Below are 27,526 nucleotides of genomic sequence, written 5' to 3'. Positions count from 1 at the left end.
CCGTTTGGACGCCTCACTCCAGCACTCCTGGGATAGATGAGGATCAACGTCTTCTCAGAAAGAAATTCAGTCTCAAACAAACAAACAAAAAAAACAAAACCTGCACACAGCAGAAAATACCATTAAAATCAGAGGTCACTAATAGGTGGATTGCGGTCCGGATCCGGACACAGACGAGGTCCTATCGGGACCTGGATATGTAACTTATGAAATATTGAGGATTGTTAAATTTTGTCTGAGCGTTTCTATTTTAACGGGCGCAGCTTCTCCAGCTATTACGGTAAAAGATGAGATACACACAGAGAAAAGAGGAGAGACAGAGAAGTGGCAGATCAGAGCTAAAACTAAACACTTTATTTAAGAAACACAATCAAAAACTTTCTGTTATGCACTTTATTTTAAAATGCCATCTTTTATTCTTATTTTATCATTTATTTGAATCCCACAGGTTCAGTGTAAATATTAATAAATGAATTCCACTGTATGTATTTGACAGTCTACAATCTACCCACTAGACCAGATGCTGAAAAATAACACGGACATTATGTCGTTCCAGACCTTCACTTGAGAACATTTTCACAAGTTGAACCTAATTAAATGTTTATTACCCTAGGGGAATACCCTTATCGTATCATTCATTTATGCCATAAGCAACCATGTATCTCTCTTTGAACTTAACTGCATTACTGACTTCATTAATAAAGAATACATTTAAATGCATTCACATCACTATTCTCTCCAAAAACTTTAAATTTAGATCTTATTTGGCGAGACAATCTACTTTGCTTTCTTTATTCATGTCTTATTTACGGTTTTCTACTGTTAGTTTGTACTCGTGTTTATATATTTTTTTGGTGAGATATCTATATAAGCTCTTTTGGGCTTTCTTTAAATCTCACCAGCACACTCCTTTTAACTTCTTTAATACATTATGGGTTTATGCGTCTTGTTGTTTGTGTGAATAAATCAAACAAACAAATCTTACATTTAAAACTGCTAATATTGTCTGTGACCTCTCTATGAACAATCAATTTCTAAGCGTGAGGAGTAAAATGTTTCTTGTGGTGTCACTACTCAAAGACTGCTGTTGTTTAAAATTTAAGATGTGGGGGGGCTTAAACAGGAGCTAAAGCTATTGATATTCACAACTTGGCCAAGGCATGTACAATATTAAAACAGATCCTTGGTCTCCAAAAAATGATTATGTAGGAGTAAATATGAGCTCTTACACAGTCCTTTAACACATTAACACATGCTTGTGAAAAAAGTAATTTTCGCTCTCAAACTTGCATTGTGTGTTCTCCAGGGCAAACAATCACTTGCAGTGTCGGAACTGCCAGAAATAAAATGTAAATGTCAAATGAATGTGTGTTACAGATAAAAGGACAGAAACATCCTTCAGTTGTTGCAAATTTACCCCAAAACTCACCCCAAAATAAATGTCCTGTAAGCCTTTAACATCTATTCTGAATTACAACACGCAAGTACACAAAGACCTCACTACTGCATTTTTTTTAAAGTACATTTCTTTATTTTATAATACAAATATAAGTAGAAATGATTTGGCAGGCAAACAATGACTGAAAAGGAAAGTTGCAGAACTTCATTAAGAAAAACAGCTTCTTTTTTTAACTTTTTTTTAGCGTGAACATACTCTTCACAAAGCTCATATCCATTTTTTTTCCCTCTGCACCATCCAGCCTCAATTAGTTCGTTTTAAGGCACGTAAGCGTGCTCCAGATTGAACTAATGTCACAGGCCAGACTGGAAACACAAATCCTGACCTATAATTTCTCTCTTTTTTTCATGGCCCCTCAGTTGTTTATTCACTAATGATCTGACCTTAGCTGGTCTTGTTAGGCTCAAAGATCAGATGAGGATGGAAAACTGCAGAAACTAAGGCGCTATCAGTGAAATGTACATGTGGCTTTTTTTTTTTTTACATTTTACTGTTTGGGAATTTAAATGTGCATAGCTCTTCTTCATGTCGACTCATGACAAATGATTCATCAATAATTCTCACACAGTAATGATGTGCACAGAAATAATCTTCATAACAGACACGAATCATTGATTAAAAATTAAAAATTTGAGTGTGCACATGACACAAAAAAGTGTGTAAACAAATTAACTAAATTTCCAAGTGAATACAATATTAATTCTTCTTCATTTTGATGAAATCCGTGCCAAAACATAAGCGGATATATATATATATATATATATATATATATATATATATATATATATATATATATATATATATTATAAATAAAGACCGCTTCCTCGCTCTCCTCTGCTCAGGTCTTCAACAACCTTCAGTTTCTACTCACAATAAATCAAAATATGAGGTGAGTGAAGATATTATAAATAATAAAAGAGGACAGAATATAAACAAAAACATGGGTAGCATATAAAAAATAATAATAGAGCAATGACCTTTCCTCTTTCAACTACTTGATGAAAGAAGGGCAACATTCCTGAAGAGACAGCAAGCCATGGCAAGCAGGAAAGTAAATAATTGAGTCTATGCTAACATTTAGCACAGCTATGCTCCAAAATGAGGCTAAAAATGTGATAAAAGCAACATGTAGCGCTGTACTGACATGTCAGTGAATGAGTACACACAGGCTTATTAGGACTGTGGAGTGTTAAATACACTATATTCAAAAGGGCTAACAGGCTGATATGGCTGCAGGCAGTATTCACAGTCTACACACTGATGTCTCTTCATTTGTGGCATTAAGCAAACCTCGCAGCTTTGGAAATGTTGCCTACTTCACAAGGCAGACATTCTCTTCTGTCTGTGTGACCACCATAGAAAAAATATCCAAGGCTTCGAATTGAAATAAAATCTGTAGTTTTGTAAACAGAGTTTTCCTTCATTCTGAACTGTGGTGAAGTCTCGTTGTGGTTTTGAACGCTGTGTCAATCTGCGTTGAAGTCTGAGTTTCAAAGAGACAAATGAGAGAAAGCACAGAGCTCGACATGTCACTCACAGTCCTCCCCGGCAGTGGCGGCCTCCAGAGCAGCGAGGGCCTCCGCCACCATTGAGTCTGTGACGCTCTGCACCTCCTCTTCATTCCTTGCCTCCTCCTCATCCTCGCTCTTTGTCACAGAGATCCCGCTCTCGACTGTGGAAACGTCCGGAGTTTTTGGCAGTCTGTGGTTGTCTCTGGTGTCGGCTGAGGACAGGCTGGTGGTGCTGGTGTGGATGTCCACTGACAGGATGCTCCCCTCATCCCCGGTGTCACACGGGTACTCCGGTGTCCCTCCCACGCCTTCGTCTATCTCATCTGCTGACAGGCTTTCATTGCTGCTCACGCACTTAGTGATGGCGCTGTCCCACCCGTTCTCTGTCACTCTGTGTCCTCGCTCGCCGTAGCTTTTCTGTTTGTCAAAATCTTGTATGTTGGGGTAAACCGGCACCTGGCTCTGGCTTTTATCCTGCATTACCCATCGCGGCCCCAGAGCTTCTGGCTGGATGATGTATAGCCCCCCCTCTGCAGGTGGAGCATTGACCTGCTGGTGCTGCTCCCTCGTAAATGAAGGTGCAGAGTGCAACCTGTAGTTGACGTGGTTGTTGTCCTCCTCTAGTTTGAGGGTGCTGTCACTGGTCTTGCTGTAGCCCAGGTTGTGGAAGCCCTGCTTCTGCTTGTTGTGGCTGTTAATTGGGTCGCTGCTGGGAGCCCCGCCTGGGAGGTAGTTGGGCTGGTAGAGCGAGCTGCCTGCAGAGTCAGTCTTCCTCACATCTACCGCCACGGAAGGGTCGTAGATGTAGCTGTGAGAGAGACAGAAAGCGTTACTTCTGGTACTGAAACAAGTTGACTAATCAATTGAGTTGTCAAAAATGTATATCTTATGTCATTTATAAAGAATAACTGTCAGTGTGTCAGTGTAGCACTAACAACTGCAATATCGGTCGGTTGGTCCACCACTTTCCAGACAGAAATATCTCGACACCTACTGGATGGACTGTCATGAAATTATGTACTAACATGCACAGCTACCATTTTTTGTGTGTGAAATATCTCAACAACTATTGGATGGATTGCAATGAAATTTGAGACAAATATTCATGTTCCCCTCAAGATTAACCATAATAACTCATAGTAGCTGAATTGGCTACCAAACTAAGATGGAAAACATGGTTTAAAATGGAAAACGTTTTACCTGAATGTTTGCATTTATCTCAAAGCACTGTTGGGGTAAACTTAGCATGGTGGTAGACTCTTAAGTCTTATTGGGTTTTGGATTTTTGAATGGACGACATAAGCAGTTTAAGGAAGTCAGTTTCAGCTCTGGAAATGTTTTCATATTTTGTTGACATTTTAAAGACTAAATGTAATGAAGACTATCAATAGTTGCAGCCCTAGACATTTCAGAAAATGCTAACTCACATACAGTATCATGTCATCTACATAAAGGGAAACTTTGAGTGTAAGTGACTAATGGGGAGATTTCTTTTTGAAGATTTTGCAAGAGTTGACTTGTTGCCATAAGACAACAGTGGACATGTGAGTGAGAGTTGGACAGTGGAGTACCATGAAGTGTCTAAAACATTTTCAAAAGACTTTCATGGCTGAATATTAAGCTGATCTTCCTGCAACAACTGAGACTGTCGTGAGACTTCAGAATGAGACTTCATGAACGAGACTTGGTTAGACAGACTAACAAACACACAAGATAAAGCAAAAGGTAAAGACAAACATTTTGTGTCTCTATATTGTCCTTTCCATAACATTGAAACTTATAATAACTATCTGAGCCTGTCAGTGGCAAAAAACAAGCACTTTTTTTTTTACGTATACTGACAGGGAACTATTGCTATGCAGGATTACACTGCAGCCCATTTCGTGGCTGGCGACTGCAGCGCTCTCATTCAATACTGAACCAATTTCACAAACTGTTGTCACCATTAGTCATTTAGACACAAAAAGATGGGAAAATCCAAGTTGAAAAACAACAACGTTTCCCTTTAATTGAACACAAATATGATTTTTAATCAAAACTGCTCCACAGACAAACAAAGATGAATTTGCAATGCCTTTCTTGCAGAGAAGTCCAAGTTACATTTGACTTCGATAATTTCATTGCCTGCATCAGTTTGGCAACAGATGGTGGACTATTTCTGACTGGGCTCCAGGAGTCAAACGTTTCCATGTCAATCGATGAAAAAACCCTCACACACTGTACATTGACTGCAACAAGAACACTTAACTATGCAGTCGATCCACCAATCTGAATGTCACATTTACATCTAAGCCATGCATTCAGTTGATGTTTACACAGATTGTATCTTGCCTTAGCTGCAGTAATGTTTGCACTGCTTATGTGAATGTCAGATATATTATGCAGAGTGTTGTTGGAAGAAGGAAAGAAAAGAGTACAGGGACATGTACACAGGCCTGTGACAGCACACTTCCCTCTGGTTCAAACTGTAAAACGCACTTTAACTTTTACTCTCAGATGTTTTGTTTGTGTTGCTCACTTTGAGAGACGAGTAAGAATCACAGCGGGCGGAAAAGAAATGTCTAGGTGAAGTTGTAACAGAAGCTGACAGAAACACTGATACTGATACACAACACACACAAACACTGATGTTTGTATTACTGTCAACATTTTACACTGGCTCTTATTCTAACCTTAAAGCTTCAATATTATTATATTATATTATCATAATAACACATTTTTAGCACATTCAGCTTTTGACCTTTGACTCTTGCCGCCCATTCATGAAACTCTGATTTGTCTGAAACTGGTTTCTCTAAGCTAAAGTAATCTTTCAACATTTGGGGAAATAAACATATTAACTTTCTTTCTGAGAATTAGATGACAAGATTGATACCACTCATATAAAAGTGCAGTCAATCTTCTAATGTAATGAGAGAAAGCAAATATGCACATTTTCCAAAATGTTGAACTATTGCATTATATGAAACTACAATTAAATGCCAATTCATTCAGCATAATGCTAAAATGTAAGATGATAGCTACTTTTTTTTTTTTTTAAATGGACGAAAGTAATTATGCTATCTCTGATGCAACTAATGCTCACAAATTTTGATTTCTTACAGATTTACAGAGAAAAATACACCGGATATGATTTTAAAATTATTTTTATATGAAACTAATTATCACCTGGATTTTACATCCTCACATATTTAAAATGTGTTGTTTCCAACTGATCCTCACTTACAAGGCTCTCCTGCATCTCCTACATCAGATATTTTTGCTAATGGAAAGTGAAAGAAAAGTGAAGAGAAAATGCAAATGAGCTGCTGATAATTTTAAGAATCCAATCCAAAAAAAAAAAAAAACAACCCCAAAAACAACAACAATCAACTGTAATCAAAATTAACACATACATTTACATTTTGGAGTTTTATTTTTTTAAATTTCTTTAAAGGAAAGCCAAAAATAATGAGCTCTAGTTATGCCTCAGAGTTCCTCAGCTCATTAAGATGATTGACAAACGCTGAAGAGAAAGGGGGAAACTTTCACCTGCAACCAGCATAAGAAGAATTTTCATTCCCAAACAGATTAAGCAAATGACAAGTGGTGCTGATACATGATGATTTTGCATTGATGGGATGTATTTCCTGTTCAGCCCTTCCACAGAATCCCTACTCTCATCTACTCCTATCTGTCAAATGAGTCATTTTACTGTGTGAATTACAGATGCTCAGCAAGATACTTCAGTCAGTGTCCCAATTCCTCGTTGGGTGGTAAAGGTTGATAAAGGTCAGAGACTAATTAATGCTCATTTAAGCTGTACACTTTAAATAGCCCCGTGTAGGCTGTAATGACTGTCTGATAGCCTATTTTGGTGGATTTTCTTACAAGAATACAGGATCACACTCTCTCACTCACACCTCCACAGGTATTAGGAGAGTTGGCAGGGGGGTTTTATTTTGCCTGTATTTTGTTCAAAGTGTTACAGGCTGTCAGACATCGCCTGCTGCGAGAGCCTCGTGTTTTTTTTACATTCATCTCTTCTTCCTTTTCATTTGTTTTCTCCTCCACCCTGCGAGCCTCGTAACCCCCAGCAGAGCTCCTCCATCTCACACCTCTCCAGGTGCCTCCTCCACCCCAGTCACCCCACACACACACACACACAAACCTCCTCCTCCTCGCCTCTCCCTTCAGCATCAATCTAACGTAGTTTCAACTCACTAATCTACTATCCCTTTGCACTTGACTTCTCCTTGATTTGAGCTCCTTGCCTCGAGCTTTTCCATCTATCGTCTCACTCCCTCCTCCTCCTCCTCCTGTTGTCTTCTTCACTCCTGTTTTATGCCCTGGCTCTGTTTTGGCTTTCCTTCACACTGTTCAGTGTTCATACAAACAGATTTAACAAGAATACAAGTCATGAGAATAAATACGGTTCTTTCTCCTGTCCTGGTAAGCAGACACACAAAAACATCACCCGCCCACACATTTATCGTCACAGACAGACACGCACGCTCACCCTCTGACTTAAGCACCTCTCTCTCTCACCCTGCACCCTTCCCCTCCATCTCCCTTCACAGTGGAAAGCTGAGAAAATGAATGTTTTCCATTTCTCTCGCTCCTGGGCAGCACCGCCGCTGTATCCCGGCTGCCAAGGTGAAATTTGAAGCTCGCTTTAAAAAAAAAAAAAGAAGAAGCGAGACACATAAGGTGTTTTTTTACAAAGACAAGGAACTCATAAAGCTGGACAAAAGCTGTGAGAGAAAATGAAACTGTATTTTCATCAACAACAGGAGGCCTCCCCCAGTTTCTATCTTCAAGTTATTTCTAAAAGAGAAGAGATAAACAAACAGACATGTTGCTGCAATTTGTTTTTGTCTTTTTGGTAAACCAGACAGAGAAAAAAAAATAAAAGCAGACAGAACGTACATTTAATTTTTAAAAACTGTGGTTTATCAGTGCTGAATCAAACAGCTGATGCAAACTGCTCCTGGCATTAAAAAATATCTCACAGAAAAAGAAAAAGCAGCGACTCCCTGGTGTCGGATTTTAATACCAAAAGAGGATTTTTGCATTTAAGCTGTTGTAGTTGATCCTGAGGAGTTCCTGCTTTCCCTTTCAATTGGGATTTCCTTTCTGTGGGACTACTTTTTTTTCCTTCCAAGTAGCAACACCATCTTGGAAGACGAAGCCAGTCTTTGCATATGCTTTGACTACTAAGGTGCACCAGACAAGATGTTGTTTACCGCACCAGGTGATGTTATTTAGATATATAGGGGAAGCCTCCTTCAAGCTTGTGGCGCTAATAAAACGATTACCACACCTGCAGTATGTGACCACACTGCTAAGACACACACAAGCTGGTTCTCTGAAATATAATGCAGGGTGCAGCAGTGCCTATGGATTTTATGCCAGCAGCGTCATTAGACTTGTGAAGAACATCCTAATCTATAGGGCTTTTTTTCCTAAATGCCAGGCAAGTTGTCCTCTCATCTCTTAAGTGGATGAAAGTTTTCACCGTAAAGTAGCGGTGTTAGAAAAGTGGCTTTAACTGATTATTATCTTTCCCGATTTAATCTGTTTGTTTAGTCTATGAAATGTTCTGAGAGTCTAAAATGACACTTTCCATTTTCTTCTTTTGTCTGATCAACGGTCCAAAAGAGATAAAACCAAGAAAGTGTGTCTTGTTTAAATGAAATAAGTGATTAATCAATAACTAATTACTTTTATGTTGATCGACTAATTGAAGCCAAAGTTTGAATGAGTTCGAAAATTAAACTAAAAAAATACTTTTTAAAAGTACAGACAGTACTGTTTCTCAGGAAAGAAAAAAACAGTATTTATAATTTTGTAGTACACCCTATTGTTGTTTAAAATGAAGAAACAAATTGTCATTGTTTTTATTGATTTGAAATACACATAGTGGGTACAGTGCGTGTATTCTCATTAAAAACAAGGTGAATTAAAAGTGGATTAAAAAAAGTTTATCCAAGTATATCAAGCACAATAAGATAAAAACATGGGATTGTTACTCAGGGATGTCAGGTTTGAGTGTCAGGCTGGTGATACTGAGCTCTGTACTGTTGACCCAGTAACCTACAGGCCCACTCCACCAAATCCCAAACAACGCTAAGCCCAGAAATGTGACACTACAGACAATTAGGGAGGTATGTGTGTGTGTCACAAGCATTCACATGTGTGTTTGACATGGGAAAGAAGAAGAAAAAAAAAAGAGAAGGAAACGGTGTAGGGAGGGAGGGGGGGGATTACAACTCTGGTATGCGATCACAGCGTGTCCTTTCATTAATCCGCAATCAAAATCTCGTTTCCCTGTCCCATCCTGTCTCCACGTTCACCTCAAAAAGCACAGCGATGTCGAGCCCTGACAACGACGCATCGCAGGCTTTTAATGAATAGACAGTCCCGTAAAGAAATACAGTAACCAAGGGTGATGGCTATTGGCATATTGACTCACAGTTTGTACAAAGAGCCCACGTGAGGTTGAGTGCAGACATATTATAAAAAGGACCTCTCGCTATCTGCATGAAACAAGACAAGAAATCATTATGTGGGCAGGGAATCATTTGAATCGGCACGGTGGATGTGCAGATAAGGAAATCTACAGTGAGAGGTTGTTACTGAGGGGTTTTACACAATACTCAGAGGTTTGGTATGATTACACATGCTGTAGATAAGGATAACCAATGCTGCATTGTATCCAAAAGTTTATACAATATAGGTTATTCTATTATGTACAGCACCCAATCATTAGTCATTTTGTTGGTTTTGGAGACAGAAAAAACCTAATGCATCAAAAGAGTAAAGAATTGTTTTTGTGAGATTTTAAATATCCAAAAGGGTCTATAAAGACATCTCTCAAAAAACCCCAAATATATTTGAATTATAAAGTTCGTCAAAGAAAAGAAATTTGCATGATTAAGCTAATTGATTATGCAATTAAAACAACATTAAACGTTTTAAAGTAATAAAACCTGATTTATTTCAAATTCAAACCATGATTTCATGGTAGAAAAGAAGACATTTCTTAAAACTGGGACATTTTACAAGTAGGCTTTGCATTGTATGACTGTAACAATGAGATTTTTTTCATTTTCCCGCTCAAGTTGCCTTTAGGTCTTTAGTCAAAATGTCATAATTTACCGCTTTTCTGTTTTATATCATAATAAATATAATAATAAACCCCCCTAAACCCCTTTAGATTTGTTTGCCATGCTAACAGTGACCTCCGGGCCTGTAGTGTCCAATCAGTGGGTCACTTTCATTCAGGCTCAAATATCTCGACAACTATTGTTTGGATTACCATAGGAAATACTAAAATGGTACAAATACTATGACAAATACAAGGAAGCTAGTAGCTTACAATGTTTATCACGGTACAGGTTTGGGGTCAGTTACTCTTCATTGCCTCTGCTGAAACCTTGCTAAAATAAGCTAGCAGTTCAGACTCTGAATCTTAGCCATTAGTAAAGGCGGATTGGAGGAGTCACTGTCACCGTTTTCATTTTCGGATGGTTAAAAAAAAGAAAAGCTGCTTCAGGTTGTCCACATGACAAACACGCTGTTACCAGCCGGTGCAGACATAAAAACAAGAGTCCGTAGCTAGATTTCCATTCAAATTTAGCGTAACTTCCAACTGATTTTTCAGAAGTAAAAAAAAGTGTAAAAATTATATTAATGTGTATTTCTGTTCACTTCCATGTTGCAAATATTTGGAGTTGGTTAAACAAGACACATTTTTTTTCCAGTTGGAGCCATAAGACAATTTCAGAGGGAGCGGGCACATTTAGATGACGTATTTAAAACGAGTCCAGTCAAACCACAAACTGTGGAAAATAACATAGAAGACATGATGGAAATATAACATTTCTGTTTGTTTCATGTATTAATTCGAGGAGTGTGACAGTCTCATCGCTCCTCTCAGATCTAATGTTTTCATCTCTCGTCGCTATTTTTCATCTTTTCAGTGGAGCACAGAGTTTTAAGTGCTTCATTTGCTAAGATTTAGTCACTAAATCTGTTTCCATCATACTTTTTCACATTTTGATTTTATCAGTACATCAAATTTTCCACCTCAGCCAAGCAATAGCTGATTTTTTTAAAATATTTTTTTTAAATCAGAGTTTTCTGGGGTTTTTATACGAAAACATGCAAATAAAAAGGAAGTGGATGGAAATGTAACTCATGTGTATGGCTATTAAAAAAGCAAACAGTATGAAAACTGCGTTTCAGACACTACACGTTTCTGTGTAGGAAGTCAGGTGAAAAGATGGACATAACAATTGAAGCTGAGAAGATGAACGGAGAGTCACTAGTCGTCATTTTTCACTGAACAGAAATAAATGAAATTCCTCAACCAACTTGCAGGAGGAGATGAGAAGGATGAGAAACGGCGTTCACTAGAATGATTGTGTAAGACAGGAAACAGAAGGGACACAAGACGAAAAAACACAGAAACACTTCTTACCTTTTTATCATCCTGCAGCATTGGCACCCCATTTGGCCAGCTGTGTCGTGGAGCTGTGGAGGGACATTTACGAAGCAATTAATCTCAATCAAAAACAGCACAGACAAAATCTAAAGTGATGTTGGGTACCCTCACTATGGGGCACCTTAAAGTGTAGGAGTGGAAGGGAGTTTAGTTAATAATAATGACTAATAATTATTCAGAGCAGGCTTTTTGATTGCGATGTAGGCCTCTCAAGGACACCATAGGCCATGTGCTCTTAATTCAGCTCCACATTAAAGTCAAGGCCCAACAGGGACAAAACTTTTTTGAAAATGTGCACACATCCTTTTTCAGTTTCGGTGACATTTTCAGGTTTCTCATCAAGGAAAGGTTACAGTTAGCTCCACAGCCACCGCTCTGACACACACACACACACATACATTTTGACAGAGTCAGAGACCGCTATTGATCGGACAGTTCACCACCTCTGACATGTGAGTGGTTTTTAAATGAGAGCTTTACCTCATCAGTCAAGTTTTGCTTTGCCCTTGGTCTCGACGGTGTTTGGACACGAGGATCAAAACTCTGTCTGCCTGAAGCGCCGATAAAGATGTTATTGCCATCCATCACTGTTCTGAGTTTGTGTGTGTGTGTGTGTATCTATGTCCAGGATGAGAGTGACCTTTTCTCTCCTGGTAGTGTGTTTCTCTAGGCTTTGGCATTTCATTGCCTGGGTAAATAATTAATCACTGAGTCTTGAATGGGGTTTGTCTGCAAGCGAAGGAGACAGAGACACCGACAGAGCTGGAGGACACAGTATCTCTTTGTGGAATAAAAGGAAGGATGTGAGCCCACGAGACAAACAGGTTTCTGTCTGAACCTTAACTCTTTGACCCTGTAGGGCTTTACTTTTGCCTTTGGGTCGAAAAACAATGAGAAGTGACCTGAAAAGTACAATTTGTGGGCAAAAACTCTATCAGGGTGACATTGGTTTGGATTCCCATTGGTGACAGAGTATTAATTAAACATTTCCACCATTATTTTATATTTTCCTTACCAAACTCCACAAATAGAACACATCCACCAATGTGTTAGTCTGTCTCTTAGCACTTTCCCTTCCAGGTCTGTGGCTCTCAGCCTCAAGCCCCCTGGATCGTACTGAAAATCTTTAAATATACAGTATTTACTTTCCCTTTTTTGGGGGATTTCTGTGCTTCAAGGTAGAGTACACATGAAATCAGGAGGTGTGTTCACAACACTTCCTAGTACAAACAGTTGCTCCATGTGATGAAATTCTAGGAAAACTCTGTGACGTTTCCAAGAATTTCTCCTACAGTTTAGACTAGATCCTAGTAAAGATAAAAGTTATTTATAAAGCATCTTAGCCCTTAAGAGATTTTAAGGTGACAAACTGTTGGGGAGTACAGAGGAGGAGTTTTAAAAGGTTTCTTAGAGGAGAAAATGGTGGAAAGACAAAGAGGTAGGAGAAATATTCTCCAAACGCTGAATGACAGTGAGTTAATGAAAAACTACAGATTAGATCATGCAGGGATAATGATTATGGTCGATCTCATTAGAGATACACTCACATCTCCCAACCAATGCAATAACGTTATAATGCCAGAAATGAAAGTGATCACAATTCTATGATATCTGGCGACTGGAAAAAATTGGAATATACTGGAAGCTGGAAAAAAAAGATTTACATACCGACCAACAACACTGGTTATATTGACTGGCCAGCAATCATAAAAATCTAAATCTTTGGTATTTTTGTTTGAAAAATGACTGAAATGATATTATCTAAATAGTTGCCTGTCAATTTTGTGCTAAGCGGTTAACCAATTAATCAACTGATTGTTGCAACACTACAAGCATGCAGTGGATATGTTTGGCATGTTAATTCTACGGTTTAAGAGGCAGGTTTAAATCTTGTGCACTTGATGGTCCACTTGTTGAATGTAATCAGGCTCTGATTCACAATAGAGGTAGAGCAGATCTGATTAAGCCAACTGTTAAACCATCTGAATACTTCAAGTTTCAAGGAATAACCAATATTTCCAGCCTTTAAGAAAGAATTGTGCCACAACTCCTGCAACCATTAGATGTATTCACCCATTTGTATGTATTACTCTTGTAAATGTTCAAGATGCAGTGTAAAGCCAGGCAATTATGATGTAACAGGCTTTGGCTATACACTGGGCCTTCATTACATCTTTGTACAAAGTCCTTGAGGGAACAGGCTCAGAGGTCCAGGTGGGCTTTTCCTTGGGGATTGGTATGAAAAATGCACATGGGACCAGCGAATATGCTTTTGTCGTGCTCCTCGTGTTAGAAACGATAAAAAAAAGAAAAACGCAAACAGAGCTGAAAAGGACTGCTGAGTTACATAATAAAGAGTAAATTCAGTGCATGCTGCCTTACAAGGCTATCAATCTAATCCTGTGAACAGGATCATCATGGCCAGGTCACATTTTGTTTTGCATGAAAGGCTGTATTATTTGTGCAAAAGTAACCAAGCATGACTTGCTAACCCAAGACATTTACTTAGCGCCTACAGGACTATTGCTGTGAGCCAGAGACGGGTGTACAAAGTCAGAGTAGCATCTTCTTGTCTTTAAGCACCCTCTATTCTCTGTCTTCTTCATACAAATGAACCCTTGTGATTTGAGGTGGGCTTGACTGAAACCTGCCTGAAACGAACCCCCACAACACATTCATCTACATTTTCACTACAAACTCCGACACATTCACAGCTACTTATGAAAAAGCCACTAGGGTTCATCATGCCAAGTGCAATTCAGAGGCTGAAGCGAGTGGCAAAGAGGCCCAGCGGTTCAATAAGCTGCACTTTAAATAGAAAGTCCCTGTTTCACACTTTGTTGCACTGCCAAGCACCCCCTAAGCTGAAGTGTCCCTTATCTTCCAGGAGGGGAGCAAGAGAGGATGTAATTTCCCAGCGGACATTAATGAAGCACTGCGTTAGTCCTGAAGAGCTGAAGTAAATATAAGCTGACTTTTACAATTACTAGTCACATTCAGGCAGGTCAATAATCATCTGACAAACTCCAACTCTCGATCCTCTGATCGCTCATGCTTCTGCTGGATATGCTTCTCCCGCCACCGCCACCAGCTACCTCTTCCTGTTTTCTTGTTGTGCAGTGGTGGTATTTCTTGCCTTGTGCATTATGTATATTTCATATCTCGGTGATATGTGTCTGCTGCTTTCTGCTCTATGTACCCTTGGGGGTGTTTTTAATGTGCTTGCCTCCGAGTCGTGCAGGCTGCCTGCATTCGTTTGGGGAGGTTCCTAAAGCTCAGAGCCTTCTCTGCCAAACATATCTGCATATGTTTGTTGCAATAAATGCTCCTAAACCCTGTGACATAACGGTCTCTGACTGAATTGTTATGAATTAATTATGAGTATTAATAAGTTTATTTCCTTGCAGGCCCCATATTCTCACTTCAAGTGAATCCCATGACTCACGTTAAAGTGTTTTTTTTCTTTAATAAAAGACCAAATATGGTAATAATAGCATTGTACACACATTTCAATTTGATCACTTTGAACTATAATTCAATTTCTGAACTATTTTTTTATATTAAACACATAAACTACAGATTCTCCTGGTTTCCTGTAAATGGTGAATGCCGGTTTCTGTTTAACCTACACTAGCCAACTAAATACATAAAGATGCTCTCATCAACCATTTTAAATAAACAAAAGATCAAATGACCATATGTAATGTGAACGGGGTTATCTGTATGACAAAGAGGAAAATTATGGACTATGCAGTTTCCATAACACCAACTGATGGAGTTAACCATTAAAGAGCCAGATTCTTTTCCTCCGGAGATGACTGAGAGCAAAGCAGAGCTAAAAGTGTTCAGAAACAAGACTCCAAATGAATGTTAATGTTGCTCTGTGTCTGCTCAATGTCAGAATAAATTACTGTTAACATAGCAACTCCCAGTAATACAATATGTCAATGGTATGTTGTTTACAGCTTGTTCCCCAAAAGGCCAAAAATCAATTAATGCTGCTTTAAGCTCACGTTAGTCAGTTGATGATGAATGAGGTGAGTTTCGAGCTGCGTATTGCCCTCATTTTCCCTGCACCCAAAGTGCTGTTGAATATTAAACCACACATTATTTACTGATTCCTCATCTGTCTAATCCCTCAGAGGCATTGCTGACTTGCGTCTGTTGTTTTAGTGTAATGATGGGCAGGCCATTTTTCAAAAGCATTGATTCTAGTAACGTGTATTTTATAATAACTATGGCATTATAGGTCCATATTTCCGATAGATCATATTCTAGTATACAAATTGAATATTGAACTGAACTTAATAATGCTTTTCCTCTGTATATTAATATCTGCAAAAGTCACACAGTAAAACGAATGTATATCATGTGTGAACATAATATATTTTATAAATGGTGAAATCATTTTGCAAGGCAGCATTTGGCTCTATCTGACAGATCAAAATGTCAACTAATCCTATTTTCTGCTGTAACCACAACAAAGAAACAATACGAGCAAAAACCAACAAGTGTCAAAGAGAAGATGGCACAAGATGATCTTTTTAAAAAGAATATTTAGCCCTTGAGTCAATCTCATGACTTTCCCTCTCGTGTCAAATCATGAGAGTTTAACAAGCTTTGGAAAGGCTGAAAGTGGGAAAACAAGGTTTAGTTCAATAGAACTGGACACAACAATGGAGTTGTTTATTTGTGGCAGCGATGCAATGAATCGTAAAGCTTTTTTTAGACTTGTGTTAAAGTTGTTCATGCCCCCTTTCCAGCTTACGTAAGTCTGTCATATGAATCCACTGTATAAACAAGAGACGGTGATGGAAGATATAAAGATGTGTGGTTTTCCTGAAACAATTTCATGCACGCTTAGAGATGTTTTAAAAGATGGAAATTGAAGATATTTTTATTTCTTGCCACAAGAAATACATAAAATATTGTTCTATGTAATGAGTACATGCCTTTTGGACTATTCTGGCTGACATATAGCATCCAGTAAGGACAAAGCGTCAAACAGGCAGACTAATGGCTGGCTGACTGGGTCGGAAAAAGCTGGTTTGCATCGGAATGGAGTTGGGTTGCAAATTTGCAAGGCAAAACTGTCTCTGAGTTGACAGTTGACAATGTGATTGTAGTGATACCTGCCTCAGGCTAACCATTCTGCTGTTGGTCAGCAGAAACAGCTTCCAGTCAGAGAAGAACTAGTCCTAGAGGGGAAAGACGACAGAGCGCCATCTTAGCCCGAGCAGCTACCAATGCCCTTCAAAGACACAGAAGCCTTTAAGTAACTAGCTGGTTACATCACTGTACTAATAATTTAGCAGCATTAGCACTAAAAGTCAAAAACTCCAAAGAACTCTTCGCTTAAGGAAAATGCAAAACAAACATGACGCAGGGTGATACACAGATACACAGTACACAGCTTTAGACACACATGTAAACACACCAGATGTAGAAAAAACAGGAATCTGCATGTTAGTGAAGTGAACATGAATGAATTCTCATCATATTTATATTATAGTTCTGCATCATCCGAAAACCTGAGACCCAAACCTTTAACCTGTAGTCGGCTAGAGCTGTGGTTCAATAGCATTTTATCAATTCTGCATCCGGTAATGAATCTGCATATTAAATTTAACATCCTTTCAAAGCATTTATAAAATTACTGAAATTCTAAAGTCCTGTTAGATTTTCTTAGCTGAGGGGGCAGAAACACTGCAGTTTTAAGGCAGCAACATAAAAACCTGTAGTCACAACCTGAAAATTAACATATACAGCCATGTATTCGAAACAGTGTAATAACACACACTACTTGCTCTGAATACCGGAGGTCCTGATAGAGAAGTATTAACTTGGTAATCTCAAGATTACCAAGTTAAGATTCTCCTGAAAATGAAGAGTTGTACAAAAAGTGTTACAGACCCGTTTTCCTTTACATTAGCTCTCTGGGTGAGTACAGACACTGACTTACAGAGAGAAAAAAACACCATCCAGACAACAGCTAACAACAGCTGAAATTCAAGTTAATTAGCAACAGGTGGTGTAGTTTCCCATTGGTAGCAAAAGTGATTATAAGCACCAACTAAAGCTGAAAAACGTGCTACTGGAGTGTTTCTACATTGCTCTTTGCTGAATTAAAAGGAAAAAAGGAGAAATCAAAAGTTTTATAAAAGATGTGGTGTCAGAGCTCAATGAATCTACATATTTTACCAGATCCAAAATAGAAAGATGTATTATAAACCATTCCGAGCTCTTACACCACTTACATATCTATTTGCAACAAATCGTGCATGGACACTGAATGCATGCACAGTCAGAGAGACATTTCTTAGAGAGAATAGCCAAACTCGAAGCTTATTTGGTGATTGTTCTATGCAGCTATCAGGAACAAGGCTAGCACTGTATAATATGGTTTAAGCGTACACAACTGTAATTACAAAATAGTTCCATGAACACCTACAACATGAAAATGTAAGACTAATTAAACTAATGAATTTGTAGACTAATCGTTGCAGCTCTAAACATGCATAATAATCAATGCATAAATAATGATAATTAACTCAATTAAACTTATGCTTTTAATACTCAAGTATGTTTTGCCTACAATTTTTAAAGCAGGACTTTTGCTTGTAATGGGTTATTTATCCATTGTTAAAGTAGTGTTTTGTTTTTATCACTGCATATGTTATAGTTGTATTTAGACCTTAATACAAAACACAAGATGTCCAATTTACATCTACTAAGGTTAAAGGGGGCAGAATATAATAGCAGGCATTAAAGCAGATTCGTGACAAACCTGTCAGTAATGAGCATTTTCTCTCTGCCAGTGAAGCCTCCCACAGACTTTGGAGTAACTAATAGCAGCTGACTCAGATTCACATCAGAACATCCAAATGACCAATCATGTTGTTCCCCTGGAGACTTTCCAAAGTCATAATGAGGTCAAGAATTCAATCTGAGCATCAAATGACTATCCTTCATTCAGATATTGTCCATTGTTGGCTGGCAATAACAGTGCTTTATCTGCTCCTTGTGCCATTCAATATATCATATATTGCTTCTGTTTTTTATGATGGGGAAGATAGTAGGACGATTACTGAAGGGGAGAGATATTTCAGAGCTGGCAGTTTGGCTAGGCTCCCATTTTTTTCGCTTTCTGAGTTTTCTTCAAGGGAAATTGAAACATTTCATCTCGGAGAAACGGGTGCAATAAAAGTGAGATTGCTGCAGAGTGTCCGCTAAATGTGGGCCGGATTGAAATCCAGGGGATACCCATGGAATTGGCAGCCGGGGTCACATTTGAGCGATTGCTGCGGTTGGAAAATTTCATCCGGAAAGATAAGGCTTAAAATAAGGTGTCCTCTGGAAAATGTCCAGTTGAAATTGATTTAACCTGTTTTGAGTTTAGTTGCACACGAGGTACTGTGTGCAAGTGGACTGGTTATTTTCATAATAACCGTAAATGAAGGATTTTTATTACCAGTGGATGATCCTAAAACTGGAGTCCTGCTCCCTAAAACTAATAGAATAGAAAACTATTATGTATGAAGTCTTATTTTCCTATCCTTTCCTATTATTTCTATCCTTTTTTAATGATAGTGGGTACATTATGTCCTTGCTGAATAATATGATAACCTTTCTTTTAAAGGTTCACCGCTATCACTTCTATATTTAATAAAACTGCATAATAGTTTTCTTGGAGACATGATTAGCAGCTTATGTCTGAAATTAAGAGTTGAAGCTTTATGGTATTTTAGTGAATCTTTATCCTTTCAACTCACTTACTGAATCTTAAATAGGTTTAACTTTATACATTTGCAAGAAACTGTAGTTATAAATAACTAAAACTCTAAGATACAATTGAGATAGACAGTTTGCCTCAAGGAATTGGTTAGTGGAGGTGGTAAGCACTCTGCTTGTTGTTACTATATGACTGATTACTTGTTAAAAATATGGCTTTTACTGTGTTATGTAGCACTACTGCTTGTTTTCCTGAAAGCTGAACCAGCCTTATATCATTAGTATATTATAATATAATTGGGCCTTCACCTTTTAGCGCTGTGAAGAGATTTGGACTCAGTGGCAGTGAAATTATTTTTCACAATCTGAAAATGAGATGAGGAGCATGATATTTGTTGGTTGAATTCTAATACAAGTTGTACTACTTATTCTTATCATAAAACAATGATATGATATTCATGACTATTTAACTCACAGAATCTCCTGAAATTGATGCAACATGATTGGATAGATACGGGAGACACCAGCTTGCAGAGATCACATAGATAACAGACAAAAGTGTTTAATCTTGGGCATTATGCAATTAACATTAATTGGCTTCAGCTAATATCATTTACTACCAAGTTATTTTTTCAGCAAACGTGACACTAAGGGCCGAAATAATGTTTGATAAGAGATTTTTCAGAGCTTAAAAACTACATATGTAAAGATAATGTGGAAATACAAAAATACATTTGTTGTTGTAACTGATTGAATCTCCAGCTTCTCAAACCACCACAAAACACAAAAACACACCATCATGTCCTTGAGCTAGTCTTCCCTCAGTCTAGCATATCTGATACCAGCTGTTTTTGTTGTGCCCTTGGAAGACTGAAATCTATCCACAACCTTTTTTGTATAACTGTGGGTTTGAGTTGCTGGTCAAAACACTGCACATATCAACACCACATATAAGTAGATAATCATCTAAGTAAAATGGATAGAGTGTCTGTCTTGTTTGTATGCATGCCTTTTCTTCGATTTTCTTGACAACCGTTCACCCAATTGAGTTGACCTATGGCGGAGGTATTGCCGATGGCTCAGTGTTGAGTGTGAAGTTGTTTGGAAAAGCGGTTCTCAAGAAAAGTTGCAAGCAGTAAAATTTTCCCGGAAGTGGATGTGGAATTATTACTTCTGCTTCTTCACTTCCTGTAGTGTCAACGAATAGGCACAGGAACAGGAACAGCGCCACTCCGTCATTGCAAACCACATTGTAGACAGAGTCGATTACATCTGTGGTGATAAAAACTAACATCTAAAATGAAGGAACCTTGAATAACATTAGAGTCCTGCTAATAGATGACTAAAATCCCACATCTCCCATTTGCTGGCACAGTTGGACTATTGTTGTCAGAGGTTTACACTAAATTTTACAGTAGATATGAATATTTCTCCAGGGGGTCTCTAGTGAACTTTGCTGTTGCTACATCGCTTGATCACCTGATAATTCTCTGAAAAGGGCAGCTTATGTAAGCCGTGTGTTACATTATAAAGCCATCATTCAAATCTTAACAAATAGCCTGGGTCGCTCAGCGTGTGCATGTTATGTGTTTTGTGTGTTTTGAAGGGACAGTGAGAGGGAGATCATGTTCATGTGGGTGACACAGGAAGGGTGTGGTGATGGAAAAGTGGGCTAACTGGTCTGACATCCATCTCACTTGTCTGTTGTTTCTATCTTGTTTCTTTCCGTCTGTGCTGCATTTCATTACAGATGCTTTCTTGAAATTCAAACTTTCAAATCATGTGCTGCCAGACACGATTTCAGCAGAAATATGATGGGAATATCAATATTATTTTCATTGGTGTTTAAAGCGTATAAATACTAATTTTGACTCAAAAGTGATTATTGATTAAATGCTGATAATAATTTTACTACAACTGTCAGAAAATGTTGAGTAGATATTTATTGGACAACATTACGGATATTTACTATTACTCTTCTAATGAAGGAAAAATGCCCACCATATTTTATGAATTATTCATGATTCATCGGTAAGTGATGCGGATGTCTAATATTCACTTAAAATTTGCATTCCTACTCAAAATGCTCTAAACCCACTCTCACCAGCTATCACAAGATGCTCTAATCAAGCAGTAAATAAATTATATTTATCTGCAACTTACAACAAATATAACTCCAACAGTACTCTCAATAAACCATCTAGAGCTGAAAGGATTAATTGCAGTTTTGATCGTTGTTAAAATCACTAAAGTCATTGATGAGGCAACATTCTCAAAATGTTCTGCTTTTCTCTGTTTTTATATGATCATAAAATTAATATCTTTGGTTTTTTAACAGTCCAAAACATTTAAAAACAGGAATCAATTGGTGATTGGTATCAGATCATTCAATTTTATTGACATTAAATCAGTGACCACTTTTAAAAGTCTTAATGCAACTCTATTTGTGGGTCAATTTAATGTAATCTTTATTAAATTCCATGTTATTTAGGTGCAACTGAGTTTTATCTCACATACAGCATGTTTGGGAAATGTGAAGTAGTTCCCAAGTTAGCTGATTAAAAAAGCAATAATTGACAGGATTTCCGGGTAGTCATCAATGGCCGGTGTGACACTGTGCTTTTCTTAGATGCATGAGAACTGCAGAATACGATAAGGTGGTCAATTTAGGCTTCTTATCAGCTTTGAGGCTTTTAAATCCAGTTGAAATGTCAATACACTATTTTAAAGTCAATGTAGCGACCAAAAAAAAAGAAAAAAAGAAAAGGAACTCTGCTGTCTCACCTGCTGCTTTATCCTGCTTTTAATAACTGCGTGTACAGTAGCTGAGATAACCTCCCACGCTTGATAACGCTTCCCATAAAAGAACTCGAGCCATTCATCTGAGTGACGTATAATGTTTAACTTTTTAAATTATGGCTCACACACGAAGTGCAGAAATGCTGCTAATAATTGCAACAATAATAATACACTTTGTTTATATAGCACCTTTCAAAACATAGTTAAGTTAAAGTGCTTAACAATAAAAACAAAACACATTTAAAACAGAAACATTAAAATTAACTAAAAGCAATAGGCTAACACATTATAAAACACAAAAGGAGTAAAACAAGAGTAAAATAAGTAGGCAACTTAAACTTCACTTCAACTAAAATCAAGAAATGCTTTCCAATGAATATGTTTTAAGAAAGTAGAAAAGCCTTGAAAGAAGACACTGACTCAGAGAACCTTATTTTCTCATGGAGGTTGCTCAAGGCCTCAGGGCCCTGACGGCAAAGGCTCTGTCCCCTTTAGTTTTCAGTCTGGACTGGAAGAGACACAAGACACCTCTGCCTGAGGATCTCAAACTATGCACAGGTTCATAAGGAAGTAAAAGGTCTAAAGTACAGTATAATCTGGAGCCAGATCATGAAGAGTCTTAAAAAGAATTGATAAGATCTTGAAATCAAGAAAAGGCTGTTGCAATAATCAAAGTGCAGGGATATAATAGCATGTACAATCATGTCATGACAACAAGCAGTTGTTACTGGACACAAAACTTCCTATTTGACAAATATGATGAGAACCAGTCTAATGCAGTACCAGATATGCCCACCCAGTGCTTCAGTCTATCCAAAAGAATGACATGATCAGTTGGGTCAAAGACTGCACTTAAGATAAGCAGCACAAGAACTGAACACATGCCTGCATCAGCATTCATTTAAGGGTTGTGGATTGACTGAATCTCTTCAAAGGTTCACTGTTGTTTTCTACAGCTGTAAAAAGTATTGTGTTCAAAATACAAAGCAAATGGGACCCAATACATTACATTACTTCAAATAAAAAGTTAGGTGGAATTATGTTGAGAGGCCTGAAGAAGTTCAGTCAATGTAATAGGGGAAAAATAGCTCCAAGTATCTCAGTGTGGGTGGTCAACATCTAAAAAGCTAGAATAGGGGACAATAATAAGTCTTATTGACTCCACCTTTCCAGCAAAATGTGATAAAAACTTTCCACAGTCAGCAGCAAATCAGCAAAAGCACAAGGAGAGCTGGTTTTACTAACTGTCCAAATTCTCTAAGTTAAGTTAGAAGTTAAGTTAAGAAAATGTTCTTGCATCTTTCACCATCCTATAATAAAGATCCTGATTTCTTCCACCTAGGTTTTGCTTTGCTGCATCCTTTTACAGCTTCTAGTCTTTGAGTTGGATCTAGTCTTCAAAGGAGCTATGACCTATAAAGTTTAGGAACACAGAGGCTTAAAAGAAGAAACCACACCACTGGTGTGGGAGAACTCATTAAACACATTGCCAGTGTACAGAATTTAAAGGCATTATGCTAATTACAGACTCCAGTGTCCTTAGATAAAAACATGTACATGATTTCCAGACCCAGACGAAAGACAGTGGAAGAAGTCTAGAGTGTGGCCACGGTTATGAGCTTGGCCAAACACGTGTTGTTGAAAGTTCAACGTTTTAGTGATATTTAAAAGTCAGTAGCAGGGACATTAGCAGACTCATCATCATGAATATTAAAATCACCACAGAGAACAATTCTATCATATTCTAAAACAAGGCTGGATAAAAATTCAGGGAGCCCCATCAAAAAGACAAAAAATAAAAACATGAGCACTTCAAAGGAACAAAAATCATTACAAACCATTAGGTTACACTTGAAAAGATTTCTATAGACAGTAACAAGCCCTCCACCTTCCACCCTAGGTTCGTTAAAAAAGTCCTAATCTGGAGGGCAGAATTCAGCGAGCTGATTGTGAACACTACATCGTAACCAGGATTCTGTTGAAAACATGAAATCTAAATCAGCAAAAGGGATCTGTTGTACTTAGACTATTTCAGTTTCGTTTTGATGCAGTCAGACATATGACTTGGTGCTGCTAAATTCCCAACAGTTCCTAAGTTCTTGCACACATTTTGTACTGTCTCAAAGTGCCAGTTCGGAGGCAGAAGCAGAAATTAAATCATTACATATATCTTGTGAAAGAAAAACAAACAAACAAAAAGGCTCTGCAACTTTAAGTTTGACAAATGTGCTTGACGAGCTGACCGTGCATTGGCTGATTTGAATAAGGCAGGTTTGATTAGGCAAGTGCAACCACGGCAACCAATTTATATGAAGTCCGCCTTTGTTAAGGGACAAACTTCAAAAGCACTTTTTGGCTGGCCTAGATCAGCCGGTCCAAAAAGAAATGTTTGAAATATCAAAATACCTCTTCTGATTTCAGATGATATCATACAGTTAAGATAGTGTTCGTTTGTTTCCATGTGTGTAATGTGCTGTGTTCAGAAAGCCTTGGGCAGCAGTCTGATGAAAACAACTCCTGTCTCTTCTCTATAACCCAGCAGCCCACACTTATCGATAGCGTCCCTCCTCACTCGCGTTCCTGTACTGCAAACAGACCTGTTGCTGTTTTTTCTCCTTTGGATCTTGACCCACAAGCTCTGAATTGTACTTTAGTAAGTAAACAAACCTGCTGGCCGAGGATCCAAAGAATAGTGCAGTTTTAAATGATAAAGAGACAGTGACCACTACATCTATACAAAAATCTGTATTTTGTTTCCTAAAGGATTATATCTTTACATATCTTTGGTTGATACTATGAATTTACTCAAGTAACTAACTAACTGATTATTGTATATCTAGTTTTAAATGATGGCTGTCCAAAGATGGAAAAATCATTAATAAATTGAAAACAAGTGATGGACAGTGTGCAGAATTCATTGTTTTCTTTCCATATCTAGTAATATATCCAGTATTTTTTGATCAATTAATTAATAGTTGATGTTAAAATCAGAAAATAGTGAGATGCCGTCTTTAAATTGTTTGCTTTCATCTTTCAACAGTTCAAAACCAAATATATATTAATTTAATCATATTTTACAAATATAATAAAAATGCTCAAAATCTCTTGATTCAGCTTAAATGTGTATATTGAATATGATGTTTTCTTTAGTAGTTAATGATATGATATGATATTGTGATCAATGAAATTAATCATTACCATCACTTCCTTGAGTTTTTGTACTCCTTTGGGATTACAATGGTATAACTTCTTATGGGAATATGGTTTCTTTACTATTATGTAACAACAAATCCTTTCCTTAAACAGTACAATACAGTACAATATGACCACAATGAAAATAACACAGAGCTCTATTTTCATGTTTATATCCTGTTTCAGGTTTAGTCACCAGCCCTGGTGCAAAGCAAACGAAACATTGGGCAAACAGTATTTGCATGTACTTTTAATGGTTCGTTTTGTCTAATAAGCTGAGCTCAACACATGGGTGGAGTCTGTCACTAAAGGCAAGAACATCGGTTTACCAAACCACAGCTTAGCATTGTGTATAAATGTCATAATGCTATAAATCTCTCCTACACTCCCGCAGCTAAAGAGAAAACACACTTTACAATGTTTTAAGAGACACATTGATAACTGCTTGCACACGACTGGTAGCATTCAAGAGCGTTGTCCATGACAAACGACATTCGTGATGGGTTTGGGCTCAGACAGAAAGTTTGACTGACCCCAAGTTTCGTGTTTGATGTGCAAACAAAGCCCAAGGCTGTGTACATGGGTTCTGGTTAACTGATTCAAGACCACTCCTCTTTCTCCTCCAATGTCCTCAATAACAGCCTCCATTCACTCATTAACCTAACTTACCCATGGGCAGTGTGTTCAGGGTCAGATAGAAATGTTAAGCTTTGGTTCCCATACAGTTTGTCAGCACCGTTTTACACACAAACATGCTACTGTTGAAGAACCACTGTGTTATAGATGTTTACGTGTCTACACAACCTGAATTAGGTTACATTGTGCTGGAGCTGATAAGTCGAGTAACAGATACTCTTTAACCATTTGAGTCACTTTTCAAGCAAAAAATCTACATTTTTGAGTAGGAACTTCTTAAATGTGACTATTTTCTGTTTTTCTCCTCTATATATGACTGTAAATTCTTATCTTTGGATTCTTGACTGTTGGTTGGAAAATGTGAAATTGCTTTTTTCACATTTTATAGTGATTTCTCAAGTGAGAAAATATTTACAATTCAAATGTAATGTTTATAGACATCAATTTTACAATTAAAAACTTACACAATGTGAATATGTTAATGGTCTGAATCCAATATCTTTAAATTTAACAAATGTGAAACCCACAAAATTATATAGTAGCCTAGGATATATCAAGGATTCAGTATTTCTCTCCCAGCATTTATTTCTAGGAGAAGGTTTTGAAGCATCTTTTAGACCTTCATGTTGAGAAATAACATTTACAGGAACACCACAGGACAAGTAAAACTTTTTTTTAAAAAGTCCAAATAAAACATTTCGATCTTAGCTGTGGCCCTGTCTGTATCTACACATTTATTACATTTACTTATTCATTCGTGTGTATGGTTTGTGTAATAGTGTGCAACAGGTGCGCCTTCCACATCCACAGTAAGCATAAAAACTGCCATAATTGTTTATGCTACTATACAACAAGGTTAAAAAGGTCTTATCATGTTTGCTACTATACAACAAGGTTAAAAAGGTCTTATCATGTTTACTGTAATTCGCTTTAATGTTCTTGTTTTTTCTGTATTTGCGTTATATCCTGTTATTGCTGTTTCTTTTCAGCGAGTTCTCGCCACCATATGGCTGACAACACTAAACTTCCACCTGTTATCCCGTCGAAGATATGATAACAAAGGTTTAGTAATGTATCAACAACACTTTTCAGCATGTTTAAATTTGTTTTAGAGCTGTACTTTTCAATGTAAGCGAGTCACAAAGGCAAGCAAAGTAACCAACTGTTGTTTGAACCTACCTGTTGCGCTAAGCGAAGGTGTGGCACTTTGCCCTAGGTATCAAAAGAGCACGGATAACTTCAGTTGTCATTTAAGTTGTCTCTCTTCCGGTCCTTTACTGAGTAAAAATGAGTAATATAAGTTCCATTAAACATCTTCAGTTAGAAATGACTTCCTCCCTTTGGTTTGAGGTGTTGTGGTGAGTCGTAGAGAAGAGTTTCCCCCCCTCGATGACTCCACAGTCCCATGCCTCCTGTTTGAACGGCAGTCTGCTGATGGGTAGTAAGCCTGGGAAACTGGTGGACCAACGTCAAGCTACACCCAGTGTGACACAGCTGCTTCCTGTCATCATTTTCAAAGTAAACTCTGAAAACTCTGAAACTTCAATTACCACAAAGTGGGTGGTTCCCGGCTCCCATTGAAGCCAATGCTGAAGTGCCTTAAACCTGCATTCTTTCTAATGACCATCAGGGGGCGACTCCACTAGTTGCAAAAAGACATTCAACTGTAATCACTCTACTTCTCACTTGAGTTATTACCTCAGTAAAGTG

The 27,526-nt window shown here is 37.8% G+C and overlaps 2 protein-coding genes across 2 annotated transcripts in view; both read right to left on the bottom strand.

The window, feature by feature from the left end:
• Window positions 1-27,526, bottom strand: part of acap1 (ArfGAP with coiled-coil, ankyrin repeat and PH domains 1) — a 479,281-nt gene that overhangs the window by 366,816 nt on the left and 84,939 nt on the right. The window lies entirely within an intron of this gene.
• zgc:194930 (uncharacterized protein LOC557813 homolog) lies at window positions 1,509-27,242 on the bottom strand. The gene is made up of 3 exons (XM_062444794.1): window positions 26,996-27,242; window positions 11,435-11,487; window positions 1,509-3,778 (listed from the first exon to the last, which is right to left on the bottom strand). Exons 2-3 carry the CDS (start codon window positions 11,464-11,466, stop codon window positions 2,989-2,991), a joined length of 822 nt encoding a protein of 273 aa, XP_062300778.1. The 5' UTR covers window positions 11,467-11,487; window positions 26,996-27,242; the 3' UTR covers window positions 1,509-2,988.

The sequence above is a fragment of the Scomber scombrus genome, chromosome 23, assembly GCF_963691925.1.
Source record: "Scomber scombrus chromosome 23, fScoSco1.1, whole genome shotgun sequence".
NCBI classification, from domain to species: domain Eukaryota; kingdom Metazoa; phylum Chordata; class Actinopteri; order Scombriformes; family Scombridae; genus Scomber; species Scomber scombrus.
The sequence above is the reverse complement of the archived record's forward strand: the minus strand, read 5'-3'. Positions and strand labels throughout refer to the sequence as shown.